The sequence below is a fragment of the Hetaerina americana genome, unplaced genomic scaffold (assembly GCF_022747635.1).
Source record: "Hetaerina americana unplaced genomic scaffold, ioHetAmer1.1.p SCAF_4, whole genome shotgun sequence".
NCBI classification, from domain to species: domain Eukaryota; kingdom Metazoa; phylum Arthropoda; class Insecta; order Odonata; family Calopterygidae; genus Hetaerina; species Hetaerina americana.
The window spans coordinates 24,531,205-24,548,529 of NW_027286985.1; the positions used below are offsets into that span (position 1 = coordinate 24,531,205).

Consider the following 17,325-nt stretch of genomic DNA (forward strand, 5'->3'; position numbering starts at 1 on the left):
TATTGAGCCTGATAATGAAAAGACAGTAATGTATTGTTGAAAATGACTTTATTGTTTTTCGAAGTATTCTCCATGATAATCAATACACTTTAGCATGCGCTCGAATCAATTTTCGTAACGCTTATTCCACTCCGATTGAGGTACCTCCAAAACATGGTGTTTGAATGCATCAACGACTTCTTCAAGCGCCGAAAAATGTACGCCACGCAATTTTTTATTGATAAACGGGAATAAAAAGAAGTAATATGGTGCTAAATCAGGGCTGTACGGAGGATGACCCATCAATTCGACATTGTGGCCTGTCAAATAGGCAGTTGTTTCAGCCGATCTGTGAGAGCTTGCGTTATCATGATGAAGAATGATCCTTCGTTGCCGCTTCTTTTTCCGTACTTTACCAAGCACTTCTGGCAAACAAATTCTCGTGTACCATTCAGAATTCAGGGTTCTACGTTGATCTAACGGTACGGTTGCCTCATGCCATTTGGAAGAAGCAGGCGATCATTTGCTTCGATGTGCTTAAAAAAGCGACGATGCGTACAGCAGAAATGTGGTCCGCGCAGCGTCTGTTACTCAGTGAGGCGGCTATAAAGGCGCCGGACCACAGCGGTCTTTTGAGTGTGATGGTGTCAAGTTAAAAACACTAATGAGGAAGGCGAAGGGAAAGGACCCACATTAATTATCCAAAAAAACAATGGTGGACATAGATCTGAGCGAGAGTCCTAGCAGGTACGGGATTAGGGGTATCCGCTTAGACGTGTGTGGGGCCCGAGAGCGGGAGAGGCAAGGCTTTCTCGGTCTTCATTACCCGAAATCCTTGGAGAGCGATATCGACAGCAGAAGCAGGAAAGAAGATGCAGGAGAGGGTTGAAGCAATCAGAAATGGGGACTTGAAATATTCGGACGATTTTGAGAGCAGGTAAATTAGAAAATAGCGAAAAGCGGGAGAAAGAGAGAGGAAATATGGATACACCTATTTTAGGACAGCTCGAAGAGAGATGGAAGAATTGCGGGGATTATTGGAGCAATAATTAGAGAGTAATATAAAGCGGAGGAGAAGACACCCTGCGCGTTGCGGCAGTAGTATGGAACAAAAAGGTAGCAAGAAGCGTAATAAATATAGATGTGAGTGATAGAGCATTTTTAGTAGAAGTGAAAACTCAACCAACGAACTTGATCATTTATTCATGTCTACATGGCAACTGGTAACCATAGGGAGGAAGAAATAGGGTATTAGAGCAATTAGAGAACATGTTGCGGAAGTTCTAGGAAGGAAACGTTGGATAGTGATGGGGGACTGGGACGCGAAGGTGAGCGAAATGATAGATGTTAGTAAGGTGGACTAAGGTTTATGAATAAGGAATGAGCTTGGGGAGAAAGTAATTTAATTCTACTTGAGAGAGGGTTTAATTGCATTTTAATACTCGTAAGCATAGGCATACGTGGTAAATGCCTGGGGACTTAAAGAGATGTCAGACTATATCACGGTTTGACAGAGGTTAATGAATAAGGTGATGTATTCGCATACTTCCCCGAGTTCTCGTGCGTACCTAGGTCATAATTAATTGCTAATGAAGCGTAACAACAGATCGAAGAAGCCAAAACAGTGAAAGATAGGGAAATGGAATGTAGAAGCATTGACTTGGAAGAAAATACAGTAGTGTCTAGAGGGCATGGAAAATTTATGAGTGAAGACAAGTAGGAGAAAGATAAGAGCACCTTAAAAGAAGGATATCGATAGCTGCAAGCAAATTCATAAGGACCATTGATAGTGGAATGAAGGGAAACCACGGATTACGGGCAAAATTTTGAGGAAGGTAAACGAGAGAAAGAAATGAAAGCGCTCTACAGTAAAGTGAAATCGCTACCCGGAAGTAGCATGGAAAAATCCCTCCACACCATCAAAGATAAAACAGGAAAAGTAATAATTAACCAAAGAAAGGTTAAAGAGGGACTATATGGTAAGATTTTTAAGTAATGTTAGACACAGAAAGAGAATATTACCTAGATTAGTGCAGCCTAGGTCAAAGCATACTTGTTTGCAAGATAGAAAGGATATTGAGGGAATCGAATCAAATTAAAACCAAGCAAGATCGTGGAAATGAATAACATTAGCAATAACTATTTAAAGGTTCGCGATAATGTGGCAGGAAGTGTTTTTAAGGGGTAATTCTTACTATTAATGAGGGAAGAATTTAGCCGGAAGATTCTTCGTGAAATCCTTTTAAAGGCTTTCGTGGTGTGCAGATATTGAAGATCTAAGTCTTTTGGGATTCACTCCGCGTTGGCCCATATTTCTAGGACAAGATTTTAGCCGGCATTACAATCGGCATCTTCGGCGTCGGTGATTTCGTTAGATCAGCGTTAGTTGCCATCTCAATTAAGAGAAAAGCTGCCATATTTGAATATTATGCAACAATAACTTTTATTTAAAAGCAGCAAAATGGGTACTTATGGTAATCAATAAGAGGATGTAGATGAAGGAAAATGATTAAGTATTTAGAGGTCGATCAGTTTGTTTTCAGGAATGGGAGAGGTACAATTGAGATCGCTAAGACAAAGGGACATTGAGTAAAATTAGGATGCACGTATTCGATTTGTTTTCGAGATGACATTTGATAGAGTTAATAAACGTATTAGAAAAAAACTATGAGTAGATTGGATACACAGGCGACGCATGCGTAACCTGGGCATGTCTCAAACTGCTCAGGTACGAATGGCGAATTTTGCAAGTCTGGATAGTCAGAAAGTCGGATGCAGAGCATTTGGGCTGGCGATGGAATGCAGAAGATTTTGATACAGGGGAGGATTTAGGCATGTGCGGTAGGGTTGGGAAAATGATAGGAATGTTAAATGGAATGAAAAGAGAATGTAGAAGGAATTGAAGAATACTTTAATGTGGTGTGGCTTGTCAGGTATTGTCTTGTAAGACGAGGCTAAAATGATATGTCGTGTAGAGTTCATCCTAAAACCTACCTAATATGCTGGACTACCTCCATCATAATAATAATTTTCGATACGTTTCAAAACGAATAAATGATATTATTTATGGCTCAAATTTATGGCCTTCAAGCATGGATTATTTTCTTATAAAAATGAAGGTACTTAGTTAAACATTGGGTGTAAGGCAGTTGACGACCTTTGAAACATTTTATAGTGCTTTTAAGTATTTTCCAAAAATTGAAGATAAAATCTAATAGGGTGGAAAATAAATTGTAAAACAAATTTAACTCTTACCTTATTTACAAGAAAGTAAAAAATGAGATATTATAACTACCTAAAATCTCGGAAGTATTCGCCAAATTCCATTCACATTTATCTCGCAAGGAAGATGTAATAAAAGAATTTTGAATTTCACAATTAAACTTTGAGCAAGGATGTAAAGGAAAAAGAGGCGAAAACTCTGATATGAGCGTGGTTCAGCACGGAGTAGAAGCAAGATGATAGGCGTAGATTGGAAATTTTGAAATGTGGGTGTAAAGAAGAATAGAAAATGTAAAATAAACGGAGAAGAAAACCAAAGAAATATTAATAGGCACGGTGAGGGAGGGTTTGGTCCCAAAGAGGCAGGACAAAGTACACTTTGATTGACGATAAAATACCGACGACTGTGATAGAGAGAAGGACGTCTGGAAAGCAAAAGAGGAGTATAAAAAAGATTTCTGTACAGAATGAGGAGAGAGGAAAAACATTCGGAATTGAAGCACAGTTTAAAAATTAGTGTGGATGGTCTTGTTGGACGAATCTAAAAAATGTTTCAATTTATCAATTATATCTATAATTAATACATCTGGGTGTGTAAGTAGCGCCCTTCAGTGTCTCAGTATCCCACCGAGAGAAGAATAAAAGCTCTGAACGTTCCGTGGCGGCGTCTCCTTGAAACTAGAACTCCAGTCCCGTGATGACTGTTTCCCCCAACCCGACGAGACGGCCACGTACCAAAAACTATGGTGAAACCATTTCCGCATTGCGAAATTACACGTTTCGGCCATTTCACAATTACTTTTTTGTTGCTTTATTGCTCACCCGCTGCTTTTCTTCCCGCTTTCTCCTTCTCAGAAGGTGCGTCGGCACGGTGGCGGCCGGGGAGATGGCGTCGGGGAATTCACCGGGGGAAGTGCTTCTGGGATACGAGGAGATGACGGAGAGCGGGGGATTAATGGGGAACGGGGTGTTGACAGGGAACGGGGGGTCGACAGGGAACGGAGATGGAGCCTACGGGATGCTGGCGGACCAGGGGAGCTGGTGCTCGCCGCGCGAGGGCCTCACCCTAACCTGGCGGGACTTGAGCGTCTACGTGCACACCAAGGGTGAAAGCAACGGGGGCTCGGGGAGGAAGTGGACCCGCTCCTCCTCCTCTTACAAGAGGGTTCTCAACACAGGTGAGTACGAGCGCCGGCCGACGGGCCGGCCGTCCATGGGGGGAAAACACGAGGAAAAAAAAGCGCTTTGAGAGAGTTCATTGCCCTCCTTTTCGACGGGAAACGGCCGCTGCCATTCCAAAATTATTGACACAGTTTATTTATGTTTACACAATGCCCCGCGTGAGTATCGGGACATCGGGAACCCCGAGTGCTGTGGATAATGTGCTGGCTTCCCACACCGATGGCCCGGGTTCGAACGCTTTTTGAGGTAGAAGGACATCCTGAACGTTCGGTGTCTTCGACATCCGGAATAACTTGCGCCACTAAAAAACACCCGATCGACCCATTTCGTTTTCACCATAAGCTGTCTCGAGAAAATCATGAATCTCTTTCCCGGTTTTGCCTAGTTTCACGCAAAATTTGATTGCGTAGCGCTGTTTCAATAACCGGTTCATGACGGACCATAATGAGGTCACGTCGTAGAGGTTTCGCAAGCGAACCCTCCACACTCGACAAAGGCTGGGAGCCGACTGCCACCAGCCTCCAGTCTTTCGCGTAACTCTCCTCCCTCGCACCCAGCCAGAGAAAACACCGCAAGCCTATCCGGGAAAAAAATAAGTCTCAATAATTTTAGGGCAGACCTTGAACAACCTTTGCACGGAGATATTTGAAGTACATTTTTATGAAAATATGAAGTACGAGCAAATAGCATATCTGCACATTTGCCTCCACATAAACCCACACTAGATTTGTTTTGTAATGAAAATGATTTTTTAAAAATAAAAAGTATTTATTTGGAGTTTAATAGATGTAAGAGATACGAGATGTACGAGAGATGTCGTAAATCTAATAAATAAAAAGCATACGTAATGCTGTAGTACTGTTTCCGTTAGAAATAGTAACAAATCTTTCATTTCGTGAGATTTTCAGCCGCAAACGTCCCGTAGAGTCACGTAAGTATACTCGTAGATATTTTTCCACTATATAATACGCTCTCAGCCATTTGAGAATTTCCGCTGATACTGAGATCAGTTCAGTCATCATGACCATGTGATTTTCGCACTTTTTTTTATGTTTCATCCATCTAAACTTGAATGGATTCGTTCAGAACAAATTAATAAAATTGAGATGACTGAAGCATTTATGATTTAATCTTCTGTGACGTGTGTCAGTTGTTCTACGTTCTCTCAACTGTACTTTAAAAACATTAACTCCGCAAAAACTCGCGGGATCAACACTTTTTTGTTTTTATACACTTGCTATTTATGCACTCTTTCCTTTCAGTGAGTGGTGTCGTAAGACCGGGTTCTTTAGTGGCGCTGATGGGAGCAAGGTGAGTGTATCATACATTATTCCCACCCTATTATTAGAAGAAGGCCCTTCGGAAGCGCAGTTCAAAAAACGCTTTGGATACAAAGTTTTTATAAATTTATGAGAATCTAATATAAGACACTTCAATGTCTGATAACTGATAGTAACAATTTTTTCTGAGATATACATAAAATTCATCGGCAGACTCGGCGTCAATAATAAATTTTTTCTGTCTCCCAAAGTACCATAGACTCTTAGGAACTTAAATGTAACAAACATTTTGCTACATTAAATAATTAAATTCTGTATAAAAACTAGTATTTCATAGAGCAGAGGTAGAAAACAGAATCGAAATTCCAACGTGGTGCAATCATTTTTTAACATTACCACACGACGTACATGGTAATATATAAAATAGTTTATAAAGCAGTAACTAATATATTTCTGTAACATTTAGCCTAGCTTTAAATATGGTTAGTCACTGAGACAGATTCGTAAACCAGAACCAATTACTCAATTCATAATTGCGATATTCAGTCAATTTCAACGGAGAATTTCGAACCGAATGCCTACAGTAAAGTACGTATTCCTCGAAAAAAAGAATTCGAATTCACTTTGATGCCATTTGATTTCGCCTCAATTTTTACTTCAGTGCTGCTTTTTTCACCGGACAGGGGAAGGGTAGTAGTTTTTATGGGAGGCGACCGACAGCTAAGGTCATTGCACCATTAGGGATGGTTGGCAAAGGAAGGGTGGAGAGAAACCAGACATCGACATAAACTATTCTTGTCGAATGGCGCCTAGGGGTCCGCCGTTTAACGCCCCATCCGATGGACGTCTTGCCCACCAAAAGTGCTCTCCACAAAGCACCTCAAGTAGGGATCGGGATACCACTGAAAAATATTTGTTATCTCCAGGATTTTAACCCGGGCCCTCTCAGTGGGAAGCCTGTACGTTAGCCACCGCACTATCTCCATCCCCAGTGGAAGGGTCATAATAAATGAGCCCAATGAAAGGGCCCCAGAAGATAGTATGTCCCATGCTTATTTCTACGATCACACCAAGCTGGGAGGGCTGTCAAGAAAGTAACATACATTTCGGCCTAGCGTGGCGGTGGTTACGGCTAGAGCCACCACCTTCGTGTCTAAACGTCCCTACCCTCAGTACACATCCTGCTGTGGTAAAGTGCAAACTGCGGTTCTTCTATTTTGCTCACTGCTAAGTGTTACAATGTACGCTGAAATAGAAAATCCCTTGAATTGTTAGCGAGGCCAGTCCAGAAAATAACTTACCTTTTGAAATAAAATACGAACCTAGTGAAAAGGTTCATATTAAGACATATATTTTGGAGCATTCATTTTGGGGCATTTATCATTATTATACAAAATTTTTAATTTCATCTCAGATGAAATCTGCCGACTTACAATTTAATCACTTGTTTACACGAGCAGACAATTATGCGTCACTGTCAAAGAGCTGTGTTCCAAGCCACGTCTAGCAAGAGACCTTCAATCGTAAATCGGCGGTTAAAACGAATTTTTTCGTTGATTTTCACCGTCAACTCATCTGTCACAAGGCTAGGTCGACCACTGAGGTCTACATCGTGAGAATTGGTGTGACCATTTTTAAACTGAATGCACCTCTGCCACACTTCACCGTAACTCATTATTCCGTCTCCGTATGCCTCACAAAGTTGCCTGTGCAATACAATTGGCCTGTGGTTTTTGCCGGTAAAAACCTAATCACAGATCGCACTTCACAACTCGCGGGATTTTCTTTTGCAGACCACATTAGGACAGTTCGCAGTGAGCAAAGTAGAAAAACCACAGCAGGATGCGTACTGAGCGTGGGGACGTGTAAACACCAAGATGGTGGCTCAGGCCCAAATCACTGCTGCGCTAGGCCGAAACGTAAGTTACTTACTGGTCATCCCTCGTAAAACCAAATTTCTGGTATTCTATTAGCACCTAAACTTTCGGAGAAACCACACGTGGAACATAGAAATAAAACGCCGCCTCTATCACCTAGGAATAAATATTTTTTGGAGATAATGGCGCAGCCAACTATGATGGTTGAAATGTCATTATTAGTTCGCCAATACTAATAAAACTCAGTCCGAGGCACCGTACAGGGGTGATAACATACTTTAAATATACGGTGGCCAACTTGCGACTTTGGCGGCATGCTAAACAGAATCCCGCCATGCATCCATTATGTAAATGGTTGAAAGTTAATTCTGCTCACAGCTGGTGTAAGCTTAAATACGGGGGATGGGTCCAGGTCAAAAGCATTAGGTGAAAAACTGGGTCACCCAAAGTATTTTAAATTATATTTAGGGCTTAATTTCGATTGATTTCGGGTCTTTGCATGAGTTAGTAGCCTATCTTCCTTGAAATTAAAAATAGAAATATGTGACTTTAAAACCTACCTTTCGGTCCATTTAAGCACTACCAGCGTGGTCACCAACACCACCGAAGCTTGAAACCCAGTTCCACAACTCTGTGGTCAACGTCCATCTAGGCGCGGCGCACCGCAGCCGGAGAAATTTCTTCTGGTTTGGTCTGTCGTCCATTGACACACACCTCGGCACATGAGTTTGGGGTCAACTCCCCACAGTGCGTTACCAAAAGTTGTTTCCACCGTTTTCAGCGGACCGTCCGAAGGCGAGAATCAGGTATCCGAAGATACCCGATAGTGCACGTGAGGACACGACGACGGCGATTCATTCCTCCACTTCCTTCGGATTCCCTTAGCTCACTTTGGCGATAGGAAGAGCGACGTCGAATGGCGGGTTCTTCCGGTAATTCCGCTGGCTACTCCAGCGAAAGCGCGACGTCCAAGGGGGTGCCGTTCTTTTTGACTACAAGCAATTGACCCCAAGAATATCTCTTTTGTGGCATATGACGGATGTCGCGGCATGGCAGGTGACGGGTTTTATCAGGAACTGCCGGAATGAGCCCTTGAGGTAGTGTTTGCAAACCTATGAAAGGAAGATTTACTCTTATACTTACGTGTTTCGTTAACTTTTTCATATGGAAGCATTCGTTCGATATTTCTCTTCGCCTCGTATCTATGACTACTGTCATGTAAACTAACGATGATTGCATGAATAAAATTATTTTCGAGCATAAAAATAAATTTAGATAATACTCTTAGGGACTTTTAAATTGAAAAAGATATCAAACTATCCTCTCAGTTAGCAAAAATTTGACCAACCGAATACGCGTCCATTACCCGAAAGCAAATTACAGTATACCGTTAAAGAGTAAATTGAGTAGCTTCAGGCGTGATGTGGTGGAAGTCGAACATAATGAATAACTGATCGTAACACTTTTCCGCTTGATAAAAATATTTTTATCAAGTGGAAAATTGCTACGATCAGTTATTCATTACCGTAAAAGAGAGTTATAAAGTTTAAAACAATAACCAACACGAAGGTCGGTTTGGTAGGTGATGGCAGAGTTCACCCAGTACTAAACCAGACGGCGTGTGAAATTCACACATCAGGGTAGGGAGGACCAGTTCCTTTCCCTGTGCTGGTTATGGTTTCCCAGGAAGATCACGTGCCCGAAAAACCACATAGCTTGGGTGGTGCTGCAGGTACACAGAGTGCCTTGCCCGGGAATCGAACCCGGGACCCTTCGGTCAGTAATCCAACGTTCTACCCCCTGGACTACGGCGACCCTTATAGTTCATACTCCCGATATTCTTTCGGCAACGATGAGAACTCTGGTATTTGAAATGAGCAAATATATGTTAAACGTGTTAAATGACACATTCATCATACGGCATCGATAAAATGTTATATTTGGGCCCCAAGACATTATCCAGAGTCATTTTTTATAGAATTGAATGTATCGTATACGAAATGCAAGTAGAGAAAAATATCCTGATTTCGAGTGCTGGCCTAACGTTATTATCTTCAATATGCGTAATAATTGTTCAAGAAAACGACTAGAAGCCACTAATGGATTTAACTTTAAGAGTACGATGCCGAGTAATTTTCATATCATGTTCTGTGTGTCGTAATGGTTTTTCCTCGACCGAGTTTAAAAATCCGAAGTTTTTTGGTCGCCTAAAAATTCTTAACTTCAGTTACGAATAACGGAAAGTACATCGTAATAAGACCGGCAAATTTATTTTATAGAAGTTATTAATGTTATAAAATGAAATCCTTACCTAAACCTTAATTTCTGCTAATATATAAAAATCGTGAGTATATTTAGTTGTGAAACACCTCACAAAAAATATTTTTGTGCAACAGAATTACCACGTAGAGTGCAAATACTACGAGACTTTCACGTACTACCTTTCAAATATGTTCCAGCCGACACATTTCCATCGGTATTTTTCCTCGTAATCCATTCAAATTAGAGCAATTGCCGTGTGAGTGAACAGACAGGTACCTACCGTCGTGGAGTGGTGATTAAATTAGCATAAAATAAGAAGGGAGCAAATAGGGTTCTGGTGGATGATTTGAAGAGGTGGATGGAGAAGAGGAAATTTTAAGCCGTCGAGTAGGGAGAAGCTCGACGGCTGGAATAAATCTCTTCCGATAGATATTTTTTTCTAATCTCGTCAATAAGTGTTCAGATTCCTTTGGTTGTATCTCTGGATTACAACAACGGATTCAAAACTAGAAATACAAAATCTTTTGAGACTGTCATGCAAATAAAATGTATCTTCTTTTCGCCTCAATGAACAATTAATTCTATGGATAGAAGTAAATATAAAGATTTCAATAAAGATTCCATTAACTGGTATTTCACAAAACTTCATCGGGTCGTATCCACCTCACTCACAACCCTTCTACTAAATGATATCCGTTTCTCCTCGGAAATTCGAATTTCACAAAAAGTGACAAGGTTCCCCGAATATAAATTCTGACAATTTTTCTCAATGTATATGTGCTTAAGATTTTAAAAACCTCATAAACGGAAGGTTTCCTTACAATTTCGACATTATATGACAAATTAAGTTTTGATATTGTGCTTCAAAATAGCACGTTTACTAATTTTCTGCAATTTCCACATGATCCTGTCCTTCCTTGGTCTCTGCTACCGACGCTGTTTCACCTTCTTTGTCGCCAGTGGAGCCGGAAAGAGCACGTTGATGAACGCTCTGGCGCACAGGAGCCCAGGTGAGTTTCACGACTCCTTACCCGTTCTCTCTCATTGTATACGTATGCAGTCATTTCCCTTCATCGAACCCACTAATCCGAGAGTATTCATTGTACACCTCAACTCCAAAATGTTCTCCTGCGACTGGGTTCTCGGAATGGATTCCAGATTCAAAAGACGCGTCTTTTTAAAGTAAAAATAACGGCCAAAACAATAAAAGACAAATAAAATAATTTAAATAAGTATGGCGCAATATTCATAAATGTGTAATCCATGCTTTGGAAACGGATTTGTGGTATAAATTGGAGGTAATCGTTATGCATTCGGATAATAATGGCATGACACATGTTCGGATGGTTATGTTTGGTATTATCAGGAATGGTGGCCTTCTGCAATAATCTGCAATACCTAATTATTTAAAATGAAAGTTTCATTATTGAATAAAGAGCTTGCTTGGCATATATATATACATATATTTATTTATATATATTTATTTATATATATTTATTTATATATATATATATTTATATTTATATATATATATATATATATCCCTCCCCGGACTACAACCTTGACGTGGTGGAAGGGCTTGTGCATTCCGATGACCCCTAGAGCTGTGCTGGCGGGAGTAATGATTATTGCTCCTGGTAGGGTCACCCATGCCAGATAGGTCGAAGGTTAGGAGCCAGACGAAAGGTAGTCCACGCAGCGTCTGTTCCTCAGTGAGGCGGCTGCAATGGCGTCTGACCCCAGTGGGGCGGCCAGTAAGTGATGGTGTCACGTTAAAAACACTATTGAGGAAGGCAACGGGAAACCACCTCAATTATCATTCCCTAGAAAAATATGATGGACAATAGAGATAATTTGAGTCCTGGCAACCACGGGGCTCGGCCCAATCGGCCGTGTGTCGTGCCCGGCAGCGGGGGAGGCAAGGCTTCCGCGGTCGTCATCCCACGAAACCCTTGCAAGGGAAAACCAGCAGCAGCAGGACAGAAGACGCAGGAGAAGAAGACAAAATTAGTTAGAATAGGAACGTGGAATGTTAGGACAATGATGAGGACAGGGAAATTGGAGAATGTTAAGCGAGAGATGGAAAGGGGAAATATAGATATTTTAGGTCTATGCGAGGTGAGATGGAAAGATAGCGGGGATTACTGGAGTGATAAGTATAGAATAATATACAGCGGTGGGGATGAGAGCCAACGAGGGGTTGCCATAGTATTAAATGAAGAGGTAGGAAGAAGCGTAGTCAACATAGAGCAGGTAACGGATAGAATACTACTAGTGGAGATAAAAGCAGAACCGACGAACTTAGTTATTATTCAGGTATACATGCCACCGAGCAACCATAAGGAAGAAGAGGTCGATAAGATATACAATCAGTTAGAGGACATGATCGCGTGTGTTCCTGCAGGGAAACATTTGATAGTGATGGGGGATTGGAATGCGACGGTAGGCGAAGGAAGAGATGGTGATGAGGTGGGCGACTACGGTTTAGGCACGAGGAATGACCGCGGGGAGAAAACAGTTGAGTTCTGCAGGAGACAGGGGTTAGTCATCACCAACACTTGCTTTAGACACCACAAAAGACGCAGGTATACATGGAAAATGCCAGGTGACTCAGGAAGATATCAGCTAGATTATATCCTGGTTAGACACAGGTTTAGGAATAGTGTGATAAATTCCCACAGCTTTCCGGGAGCGGATGCGGACTCAGACCACAATTTAGTTGTTATGAAATGTAGCGTACGTTTCAAAAGGATAAGGCAGGGGCGGCGAGTTAGAAAATGGAATGTAGAAGCATTAAATGGGTTGAAAAGGAAGGAATACAAACAGGCGGTAGAGAAAATCATGGAGGATGGTAAAGGGCTTATTACTATCGAAGAAAAATGGGAAATGATCAAAAAAGGGTTGTCTAAAGCCGCAAAAGACACTATTGGAACCGTTAACGCTAAAAGGACTAGGAAACCATGGATCACGGATGAGATGATTACAAAGATGGATGAGCGGCGAAAATGGAAGAATATAAATACAGAATTAGGCAAAATGAAGTACAAAGAATTGAACAATAAATTGAGGCGGGCAACAAATAAGGCAAAAGACGCATGGTGGAAGACGCAGTGCGAGGATATGGAAAGTCTGCAGAGGAAGGGTGAAATCGGTGCGCTGTACAGCAAAGTTAAATCGTTATCGGGAAGTAAGAAAGGAAGAGCTATGCTAATAGTTAGAGATAAGGCGGGTAAGGTAATAGTTGACGCAGGAAAGATCCAAGAGAGATGGAAGGAGTATATAGAAGAACTGTATAGTAAAGAACTCAGACCAACACAGTTAGACATTGAAAAAGAAAATGACGTAGAGGAAGACAGCTTAGGTCCAGGCATACTAGACAATGAGATAGAAAGGGCATTAAGGGAGATGAAACTAAATAAGGCCGTGGGGGTAGATAACATTCCCGTGGAACTTTTAAAATGTTTAGGAAAATGTGGGAGGAAGAGGCTATATGGGCTGATCCGTAGCATTTATGAGGAGGGAATCTGGCCGGAAGACTTTTTGGGATCAGTTTTAGTTCCGATTCCGAAAAAGGTAAAGGCCACGTCATGTGAGGACTATAGGACAATTAGTTTGATATCCCACGCAGCTAAAGTTGTTCTCAGGATCATAAACAAAAGGATAGAGAGTAGGGCAAATGATTACTTAGGGGATGATCAGTTTGGGTTTAGGAAGGGGAGAGGTACGCGTGATGCCATTGCAGTAATGAGATTATTAATCGAGAGGAATATAGAACACAACCAGGAGGTATTTGCCTGTTTCGTAGATTTCGAAAAAGCGTTTGATAGAGTGAATTGGGAAAAACTAATGAGTATATTGCAGAAAATAGGAATAGATTGGAGGGAAAGGAGGCTAATCCGCAACCTGTACATGTCTCAGACTGCTCAGGTGCGGGTGGGAAACGGGGAGTCAGGATGGGCAGTGTTAGGAAGGGGTGTAAGGCAGGGTTGCCCATTATCACCGTTGCTGTTCAACCTGTATGCAGAGGAAATGATCAAATAGGCATGGGAAGAACTCGAGGTAGGAATGAAAGTGGGCGGGGAATTCGTAAAATCAGTTAGGTTTGCTGATGACCAAGCTTTAGTTTGTCAGTCAGCCAAGGGGCTGCAAGCATTGCTGAGTGAATTGGAAATTCAGTGCGACGGGTATGGGATGAGAATCAACATTAATAAAACTAAGGTTATGCGATTTTCTAGAAAGAAAAAGGGCAAGCTTAACATCAAAATAGGAGGGCAAAAACTAGAGCAGGTAGAACAGTTTACGTATCTCGGTAGTGTTTTGGACCAACACGGTCAAAGTAGTAGGGACGTAAGGAGAAGAATTGCGCTAGGCAAAGAGGCTTTCACGAGGAGGAGGGAGTTGATGACGGGGACTTTGAGTAAGGATGTTAAAAAAAGACTCGTAAAAACTTTGATATGGAGCGTAGCTATGTACGGCGCGGAAACGTGGTCATTGAAGCAGGAGGATAGACGTAGACTGGAGGCTTTTGAAATGTGGGTGTGGAGAAGAATGGAGAAGGTGAAATGCACAGAGAAGAAAACAAATGAGGAAGTACTTGGTATGGTGGGCGAAGAGAGGGGTTTGTTGGGAGCAATCCTATGGAGGCAGGAAAAGTGGATGAAGGGGGTGTTGACCGGCAGTGGAATGTTGAAGACTTTGATAGAGGGTAGAATTTTGGGCAAAAGAGGAAAGGGAAGGAACAGGATAGGGATGTTGGACGGGATGAAGGGCGGAAGAAAGTACTCAGAGATGAAGAGGGACCTGGTGTAGAGTAGAATTTAGGGTTGTGTTTTGTTAGTAGTCACAAAATATTTGTTTGGTAGTTGTGTCCATCGAAAAACCTACCTTAACCGGTAGATTACCTTAAAAAAATATATATATAGCAGTGGTAATCTCATTATAACAACAAAGGAGTGTTGCAAATTTTACTCTCCAGGGGAAACTAAACGATTCCGACGCTAATTTGTATGACTACGGATATGAAGATTTTAATTAAAAATATTAAATATACACCGATTATTATAACAACGGATTAGTGTATATGTTATGCAATGGCAAACCGTGAACTATTAAAGAAAATAAATAGCAATGCTGCAAAGAAATATTACCAAGATAGAAGCGCCATTTTTGGAATAGGCCTGAAAATACTACCTTCTAGACGCATTAAAATACTTAAATTATGTATGCACCTAAAGGCCTTGATGGAAGTGCATGAGCCATTTTATTAGTTTCTTTACTGAAAGGGATGTCAAGATACATCAACGCCGCCCGTTTTCATTGCATCAGTGCAATCACCATTAAAATCTGCGAGACGATTGCCGCAAAGCGTCCATCACCCAAGAAATTTTAAGAGGACGAGTGGGCAAGGTGTTGCTGCTTCGCTAAAAATTCGAATCTTACGAGGCAGCATATTTTTTTGGCACATGGAACTGAATCCGTTGGAACTCATCCAGAATATCACTATCGGAAATCTTAAATGCGTACTCCTTTAAAAGAAAAAAGGGTGTCGGTCGGATTTCAGATTAAATTTATGGAAAAAACCTAAGACGGGGGAGGGTGATCCAGGGATCAAAGAAGTTTCAAACACACCAATTGAAGTGCCGCACTGACTTTGGGCTAAGAAATTACGTAATCACGGCAAGACACAGTTGTTTCCCCCTTCTGCTTGCCTGGTCTCTATAATGTTTCCGGTACAAGATCCAAATGGCCGAAATTCAGCCGGTTGTGCCCAGAGGTCAACCCCCTAAATTGGAACCTAGTTTCAGCCAGCTCAAAATCGCACGCTGTGCTAATGAGGCCCATAAGACCTGCATGATTCCGGTCCTCCCTCAAAATAGGTCGCGAAATTCAGGATTCTCCAATATTACGGCGTTGCAACAGAACTGAAACGGAGGGAGTAACATTATTTAGCAGGGAAATTCTTGTTCTTGTGGAAATAAACCCAGCATCCAAAGCCTGCGAGAGAAAACGCAGGGGTACGTTGGAAATGTAATTAAAGTAGTTTAAAATTTGCGATCGTTAACTTCTAATGGGAAATATTACTTTAAATAGTTTCCAACCACAGCAATCAGTCAATTAAAATAATAACAGCAATTCCATTAAGTGCGCGATAAGGCTTGATATCTTTTGACTAGATTGACTGACATTAATGGTTATAAATTAGATCGATTAGGTTATGAAATAAAGTTTTATTTTTACCGTAGCAATAATTTTTGTCGCGAGCGCTTTAAAAAACGTCACCATTGTGTTTATTGACACGAGCACGTGACTTATAGCTTAATTATTTCTGCGTGATTAATTAATGGACATGTTACATACTTTCTTAATCAGTAGAGCACCAGGAGAAGAGTCGTATTGGTCGTAATATTCACAGTACGACGAGAGATTTACATCTGTCTAAACTATATATTATAAGCTACCCTTAGGCATACGGTAGAGGGGTAGAAGCCCAACGGAAAGGATGGTAGAGTGGAAGAAGGCTTACGGAGATTGGATGGGGAGAGGACGTCCTCAAGCTTCTCCATCACTTATTGCGTACGGAGAAAGACCTCCGAAGTTTAATTTCTTTGAATTTATTCAGGTCTATAGTGCCCTCGCGCCCGAAGTGTAAATATAAATCAACTACGGAAACTATTAAGCTTCGAAAGTGAACCCAGCCAATTCAAGTATTTTCAATTACTTTGATTAATGATTCCATTTTTTTCTCAAATGGTATTTGCATTTCATGTCTAAATGCCAAAAGTATCCCACAGACACTTTCCTTTCTCCACAATAATGTGGTAATAATTTTTTTTCAAAGAGTCGGGCTGCCCTACATTCATTCTTCTCGATAACGCAGAATGTATCGCTTCCGCGCCCTCCAAACATCCAGACGCAGTCTGCGTCGTGAATTTGATCCTGCCTACTTATGCTCTGAGGGAAATTCTCTGGAAAGCTAGAGTTTGTGGTTGAAAAGGTGTATTACGGTAAACCCATTTCTTACATTCTTCGTGGGATGGCGAAACCTCTTCCTTTACCACCACTTCCCGACGAAATCATTTTCCTCCCGCTGATTCGATTTCTTCGTAAACCAAAGGTTTATATATCGAGGAGAATTATCTTCCACCGGCATTTCCTAGTCATTTTTTCAGGGAAGTCTACGTATTGTGGCATTCTACTTTTTTTCTACTGCGCGAAAACGTGTGACATGAATTGTACGGTCCATCTACGGCAATTGAAAGTTATCCTGCAAAGCAGGCGGAGAGATTAATAAGTATTGAACCGAGACTAAATCAATGCTAAAGGGTCTTAAAATGAGCAGCTGAAGGTATGTTTACCTCCCCCATTCGGAATCCCAATTTAAAATCATACACCACGATCATGGATTTTTTCGTGTGATTCATTAGATATGAACCACTAAGCATTTTAAATCAATATGTTACCGCTGTGCGTATATATACTAATTGTATCTTTTCAGATAACTCATGCATCGATATCCATGATCA

General features: G+C 41.3%; 1 protein-coding gene across 3 annotated transcripts in view; it reads left to right on the plus strand.

Moving 5' to 3' along the window:
- The window catches only part of st (ATP-binding cassette transporter scarlet), a 127,354-nt gene that overhangs the window by 46,213 nt on the left and 63,816 nt on the right, over nucleotides 1-17,325 (plus strand). For all 3 annotated transcript variants that reach the window (XM_071589641.1, XM_071589642.1, XM_071589640.1), the window contains exons 3-5: nucleotides 4,057-4,379; nucleotides 5,646-5,694; nucleotides 10,763-10,812. In XM_071589641.1, the coding sequence (XP_071445742.1) occupies nucleotides 4,088-4,379; nucleotides 5,646-5,694; nucleotides 10,763-10,812 (391 nt within the window). In that variant the 5' untranslated portion in view covers nucleotides 4,057-4,087. The remainder of the gene's footprint in view (nucleotides 1-4,056; nucleotides 4,380-5,645; nucleotides 5,695-10,762; nucleotides 10,813-17,325) is intronic.